The sequence below is a fragment of the Penaeus japonicus genome, unplaced genomic scaffold (genome assembly GCF_977035675.1).
Source record: "Penaeus japonicus unplaced genomic scaffold, GWHDUDI00000001_assembly GWHDUDI00000015, whole genome shotgun sequence".
NCBI lineage: Eukaryota > Metazoa > Arthropoda > Malacostraca > Decapoda > Penaeidae > Penaeus > Penaeus japonicus.
The window spans coordinates 36,737,770-36,745,269 of NW_028234417.1; the positions used below are offsets into that span (position 1 = coordinate 36,737,770).

At 43.9% G+C, this 7,500-nt stretch overlaps 1 protein-coding gene across 1 annotated transcript in view; it reads left to right on the forward strand.

Moving 5' to 3' along the window:
* The window catches only part of LOC147470443 (uncharacterized), a 41,495-nt gene that overhangs the window by 21,789 nt on the left and 12,206 nt on the right, over window positions 1–7,500 (forward strand). Inside the window, exon 2 of the mRNA XM_086544903.1 lies at window positions 2,753–2,784. Coding sequence (XP_086401029.1) covers window positions 2,753–2,784 — 32 coding nt within the window. The remainder of the gene's footprint in view (window positions 1–2,752; window positions 2,785–7,500) is intronic.

Here is a 7,500-nt window from a genome sequence, read left to right on the forward strand (position 1 = left end):
GAACGGAACGGAACGCGTGCGAGAAGAGGACAAGGCTTCGGAAAGTATCGCGTCGTATTTTTATGATGGATTATGAACAGGTATCCTTTGCTTGTGTGCTTTTGTTCGGCCTCATAGTTGATTGCAGAGTAGTGCCACACCCAAGCATACGGCAATATCATGGAGGAATTAAGATGTTTTCAAGTGGGGGGAAAAAATACCGTACGATCCACGGATTAATTAAAGCGTTTAGTTTTCTCACGCTCTCCATTATTGCCTCTCCTCTCCCCCCCTCCTCCCCCCCCCTCCTCCCCCCTCCCCCCAACCTATCTCCTCCTCCTCTTCCTCCTCCTCCTCATCCCCCACCCACTCCCTCCCATTTCCCACCTCCTCATTCTCCCTCCTTTCCCTCCCCCTTCTCCCTCCTTTCCCTCCCCCTATTCACTCCCCTACTCACTCACTCCTACCCCCTCTCCCTACCTCTACTCTCTCTTTTCCACCTTCCTCTGCCCCCCTCCACCTTACCCCCCCTCCCTCTCCCTACTCATCCTCTCACTCCATTTCCCACCTCCCTCTCCCCCTCCCCCTCCCCCTCCTCATCCCCCTCCCCTTCCCCCTCCCCTTCCCCACCCTCACCCAACGTCCGCATCTCTTCATTTGAATTTGGAGGTTTCTGAAGCCCCCGCACCCCCTCCCCCCATCCCCCCTTCCCCCCTCCCCTCCCCCTCCTCCCCCCAAGTTCATAATAGGAGGACGGCGTTGCATCGGAATCCCAGGGATGGTTGCAATTGGCATTTCCTTCCGAGTTCAGTTTGAGGGAGAGCCACGTGATTCGCTTCTCACTTCTCTCTTTCTCTCTCTCTCTCTCTCTCTTCCTCCTTTTCTCTCTCTCTCTCCTTTTCTCTCTCTCTCTCTCCTTCTCTCTCTCTCCCTCTCCTCAGACTTTTTCCATTTTTTTTTCTAGCTTGTGTGCGTGTACGTGCGTGTGTGCGATTGTGTGTGTGTGTGTGTGTGTGTGTGTGTGTGTGTGTGTGTGTGTGTGTGTGTGTGTGTGTGTGTGTGTGTTTTGCCTGTTAGTGTTTTAGCCAAGAGGAGATTAGCAGAGAACAGCTGGTCAGATTCTGTTTTCTCTAATTTGGATATCATTAGCATAATCACTTCATTAGAATAATAACTTCGCAATAATTATTATAATATTAATAATTATAATAATAATTATATATATATAAAATTCTAATATCTTGAATAATTTATTAATATAATATAAATTAATTATTAATCAATATATTATATATTTATAAATTAATTGTTATTAATATTATATAATCTAAATTTAATTTTTTTAATATAATAATATTAATAATTTAATAATAATATAATTTAAGTTAATTCTTTTATAATTTTTTATTATATAAATTTAATAATTAATATATATCATAATAATAATTAATAATTTATTTATAATAATTAATTAAATTAAATAATATTTTAATAATAATTTTATATAATTCTAATAATTTATTATAAATTAATAATTTTAATTAAATAATATAATATGAATATATTATATTTATTATATATAATATTTAATTTTTAATAATTTTATTAGAATTTTTGTATAATATATTTTATTAATATATAATTTCTTATAATAATTAAGAATAATTTTATATTTCATAAAATTAAAATTTTTTAATATCAAATATAATAATAATTATTTATAATTTAATTTAATATTTATAATAATTAATTTTAATATATTTAATAATATTAATATAATATTAAATAATTATTTATCTTTAATTAATTTCAATAATAAAATCTTTAATAATTTTATAAATACAAGATTTTAAGCCCGCGACATAAATTTTGCACAGACAACATAACGGTTTATCAGAAGAGCTAGTTTATTTTTATCATCTGTTGCTGGTAGATACCTTTGGAAACTCTTTCTCTTTCTTTCCTCTTCTACCCTCCTCCCTCCTTTCCTTCTCTCATTCCCTATCATCGTCTGCCTTACCTCGTACTCTCTTTCTCTTTCTCTCACGCTTACTCAATCTCTCTCTCACTCACTTATTCACTCACTCACTCACTCACTTATTCACTATCATTTCACCCTCTCCTTCCTTCATCCATCCATCCGCCCACCCACCCACCCATCCATCCATCCATCCATCCATCCATCCATCCATCCACCCATCCACCCATCCATCCATCCACCCACTCACCCATCCACCCACCCACCCACCCATCCACCCACCCATCCATCCATACATCTATCCATCCACTCTTTCTCCCTCACATCCTCCTCCATAACCCCAGATAACAGACTTGAGAAAGTTGCCCAGCATTCCCATAAGCACTATCAGTAACATGCCAGTGTTATCTCTGTCTAATCACAACAGCAGCTCTGTTATCTTTGACCCCCCAAAACGAAGATAGATATCGGGTGTGACCGATTTCTCGCCCTTTTTTCTCACCTGTTATTTGCTCTTGTGTGTTTTGTTTGTTTGTTTGCCTCGATTTGTATAGTTGTTTGCAATCTGTGTGGGATTGTTTTTGGTATTTGTTTGTGTTTGTGTGATTATTTATAAGGCTTTTCTGTTTTATTTTCATTGTGATTATGAGTTTTGTTATGAAATCTACGGTGTGAATTTGATTTTTGTTGTATTTTGTATTTGTTTTTTGCATTTTTTTTGTTGCGTTGTTGTTTTCATGTTTTTGTTACCTCTGACCCATTCCTTAATTACTAACGGTGATTCTCCCATTCCAGGTGCGTGTTTGTGTCTTGCGGTGCTGTTAGAGGTGAGCTTTGATAGCAGAAGACAAAAATTCTCTGCTTTATAGATTATTGAATAATCTAAGAATGGGTTTATCGGAGTCTTATTGGGGTGAATAGATTTTTTTTTCGTAATAGCATAACAGTTAATTATTATTATTTTTTTTTTTTTGCTGTTATTTCTCTTTTATCTCATCTCTTCTCTCCATTCTCCTCTTCTTCCCTCTCCTCTGCTCTCTACTCTCCTATCCTCTCTTCTCCTTTCTTCTCCTCTCTTCTCTCTTCTCCTCATTTATCACTTCTCCTTACTTCTTTCTTCACCTCTCTCCTCTCTTCTCTCTTTTCTCTCCTCTTCTCTCTCTCTCCCTCTCTCTCTCTCTCTCTCTCTCTCTCTCTCTCTCTCTCTCTCTCTCTCTCTCTCTCTCTCTCTCTCTCTCTCTCTCTCTCTCTCTCTCTCTCTCTCTCTCTCTCTTTTCGCCGTCGGCAGTTTGAATCATGCACAAGCCTCTTTTTATTGCGCACTGCTGGCTTACCTTCCCTTGAAAGCTAGTGTAAACAGCGGTGTAAACACTGTTTGTTGTTTTCTGTGAACGCTGGTGTAAACGTTTTTTTTCTCTCTCTCTCACCTCGTATGGTTGGAATAATATTTTCCTCCAATATCCGTTGTCCCTTTGATTTCACTTTCAGGTTAATTACTTCCCGGCTTTTGTAACCGCCGTGAGCCAATCAGTGTTGTTGTTTTCTGAAGTAGCCCCTGTTTGTCTATGATGCGCTTTATGTCACTTCTCTCTCTTTCTCTCTCCCTTTCTCTTTCTATTTCTCTCTTTCAAACACACAAACACACACACACACACACACACACACACACACACACACACACACACACACACACACACACACACACACACACACACACACACACGTACGTGTACATTTGCATATTACGCACACCCCTGATTATTATTCTTCCCCTCGCTTCGATATCCCCTTAATGCCCCCCCCCCCCCCCCAGTGTCTTCGTGCAATTGCATCCCATCCCATCCCATCCCATCCCATCCAAAAGCATCAGATTCACAATAATGAGAGACCTCGTGAAAAGCCACATTGAAAAGGAGGAGGAAAAGACAATAAAAGTCTTGCCGTATTGCAGCTCGAAATTGCAACGGCGGCGACTCGGCGCGGCGTGGCGCGTCTCTTCCAACTCACTCTTCGGGTCTGTGAATGGCCACTCCTTTTAGTCGCACTTGCTGCCCAACGCCTTTGACCTTTGCTGTCATTTATCGGCGAGCTTTATTTTCTCTCTCTCTCTCTCTCTCTCTCTCTCTCTCTCTCTCTCTCTCTCTCTCTCTCTCTCTCTCTCTCTCTCTCTCTCTCTCTCTCTCTCTCTCTCTCTCTCTCCTTTCTCTCTCTCTCATTCTCTCTCTCTCTCTCTCATTCTCTCTCTCTCTCTCCTCTCTCTCTCTCTCTCCTTTTCTCTCTCTCTCTCTCTTTCTCTCGTTTCCTCTCATTCTCTCTCTCTCATTCTCTTCTCTCTCTCTCCTCTCTCTCTCTCTCTCTCGAGTTTCTCCTCTCTCTCTCTCTCTCTCGCTCTCTCTCTCTCTCTCTCTCTCTCTCTCTCTCTCTCTCTCTCTCTCTCTCTCTCTCTCTCTCTCTCTCTCTCTCTCTCTCTCTCTCTCTCTCTCTCTCTCTCTCTCTCTGTGTGTGTGTATGTGTATGTATGTATTTATGTGTGTGTGTGTTTGTATGTATGTATGTGTGTAGGTTTGTATGTATGTATTATATATCTATCTATCTCTCTCTCTCTCTCTTACTATCTCTCTCTAGATATATATATATATATATATATATATATATATATATATATATATATATATACACACACACACATATATACATATATGTGTGTGTATGTCTGTCCTGTGTGTACGTGTATGTGTGTATGTGTGTGTTTGTTTATGTTTATATACATATATACATATATACATATATACATATATACATATATACATATATACATATATATATATATATATATATATATATATATATATATATATATATATATATATATATATATATATCAGCCCTCCCTTTCACGGCGTGGCATCTTCTCTCTGGTGTGGCGGTCCCTCCCTCCCCTCCCTCCCCTCCCCCGCTGCCTCGAAGGGACACGGCACTTGGACGTCCCCGTTTAGTGGCGCCGCTCCCTTTACGGCCCTCCACTGCGCCTTGTCCCTTTGATGTCCCTCGGTAGCCACAATAACATCTCTGCAGTCCTTTGGTGACTAACTACCCTTCCCTCTCCCTCCTGTTCCCTCCTTGACTTACGACCCCTTCCCTCCCCCTCTCCTCTCCCTCCCCCTCTCCTCTCCCTCTCCTCTCCCTCCTCCCCCTCCTTCCCCTCCCCGTGTATGATTTAGTGACTTATTTACCCCTCTGTGCTCTCACCCTCTATTTTATCTTATTTTTTTTTAGTAGCTAACCCCCCTCCCCCCCTCTCTCTCTCTGCTATTCCCACACCCCTCCCTTCTCCATTCCGTTAGTCACTTCCTCCCCCCCCCCTCCTCCTCTCACTACTCTTTTTTGCATTCCTTTAACCCCCTCCTCCTCCCCTTCCCTTACCCCACTACTGAGCATTCCAGTAGCCATTTTCCTTTCCCTCCACGGCCTCCCTCCTTTCTGCATTCCTTTAGTCACTCATCCTACTCCCCCCCCCCCCCTCCCGCCCGATTTTCTGCATTGCTTTAGTCACCTATTCATCCCCTTCCCCCACACGTACTCTACCCCCCCACCCCCCCTTTCTACATTTTCTTTAATCGCTTCCTCCTTTTCGTCTGGACTCCCCCTCCCCTTCTCCTCCCCTCCCTCCCCTCCCCTCCCCTCCCCTCCCTCCACCTCCCTTTTTCTCCCCTCTCTTCCTCTTTTCTCTTTTTTTCCTCTTGATTTTCACACTGGCACCTACACACAGGCCTTGGATGGGTCATGCACGTCATGTACGGCAGGTTATTGGCACTGGCGTCGTGCGTAGGCCTATTTCTCTCTCTCTCTCTCTCTCTCTCTCTCTCTCTCTCTCTCTCTCTCTCTCTCTCTCTCTCTCTCTCTCTCTCTCTCTCTCTCTCTCTCTCTCAATTATTCATTCACTCACTCACCTTCGCCAAGTCAATTCACTTACTCACTAACCTACTCGCGCGCTGATTTTTGCCCGGATTGCACAGGCGACTCATTGACTCCCTCACTCTCCGACCCTTCATCACTCACTCACTCACTCACTCACTCACTCACTCACTCACGCCCTCCCATCCTCATTCACTCCTTCACACACTCTAATCCCTTCTCACTCCCTCACACACCCTCGCTCACGCACTCCTCCTCTCCCTCACACCCACTCTGATTGAGTCGAGCCCACACACTGACTATGCTGTCGCTACTAAGCCCCGCAGTGCGCACATATGCTGCTTCTGGTCTGTACCGCCTCCCTGCTTGCTGCTTGCTTGCTGCTTGCTTGCTTGCCTGCCGCGCTGATCATTTTTTTTTATCGATTTTTACTGATATTGTTGTATTGACTTATTTTGTTTTTCTTGGTATTTTTATATGTTGTTTTTTTATCTTTTTATTATTTTTTTGTGTTTGTTTTTATCTTGCAAGCCATCATTTGTACGTATAAGATTAAGATTTGCTTCTTTTTCTTCTTTTTCTTCTTCTTTGGGGGGTGGGGGGGGGGGCAGGAGGTTAAAGCGCAATTATCTTCGGTGGTTTACTGTTTGAAAGGGAATTATCTTGGATTTTTTTTTCTTTGAATTTGTTGGGGATTTACGCATACCATGGCAGTTTGCTTCTTTTCTTTACACTAATTTTCCTTTTTCTTTTATTTTCTCTGTAAATGGATTTTTAAAAGAATGGTACGTCTCCCTTTTGAATACAGTTACGTATAGGCGACTGTACCCGCGGTACGTCCCCCTGTATCGACTTTTCTATACCCTTGTGGCCATTTTTTGTACCCTGGAGGTCAAGTTGGTATTATGTAGTTGTGAACTGTAATGCCACACGAGTCCGCACGGTGAGGGGGGCAGGGGGGGAGGCAGGGGATGGGTATGTCCCTCTCCCCCCCCCTACCCCTTCTCCCTTCGTCGGGGGGCTACCCTCTTGCCCTCCCCCCCACCCGCCCCTCTGAGAGTGTTCAGTTCAGGACTACAAAGAGTTAGTCTGTCGGTTGAGGTGGGTGGGTGCTTCACCATCTACGAATCGGTCTGTCAGGGCATTGATTACTGTCGTGATAGTGCGGTCATTCATAGGATGGTGATTATCTCCCATCATCTACGAGGGTGAGTGATAGGGACGCAGCCTCCGACGGCCTTTTCCCCGCCGCCGCTGTCGCTGTCGCCTTTCCCCGCCGACAGCGCCTACCCCAGGAACTGCTGCTGTTTTACCGGCAGTCTTTGGTGTGGATCGATGTACAGCACCCCCTGGTCCTCCTCCCACGTCCCCCCCCCTCCCTCCACATCCCACTCCTCCCCCTCCCTCCCCATCCCACTCCTCCCCCTCCCTCCCCATCCCACTCCTCCCCCTCCTCTCCCCTTCCTTCCTTCCTTCCTTTCCCCCTCTTTCCCCACTCCTACCCCTCTCTCCTTTCCTCCCCTCCCTCCCCTCCTCTCTCCTTCCCTTCCCCTTCCCTTCCCCTTCCCTTCCCCTTCCCTGTCCCCCTGGTCCACCCCACTTCCCAGCTCCCTCCTCTTTCCCATCTC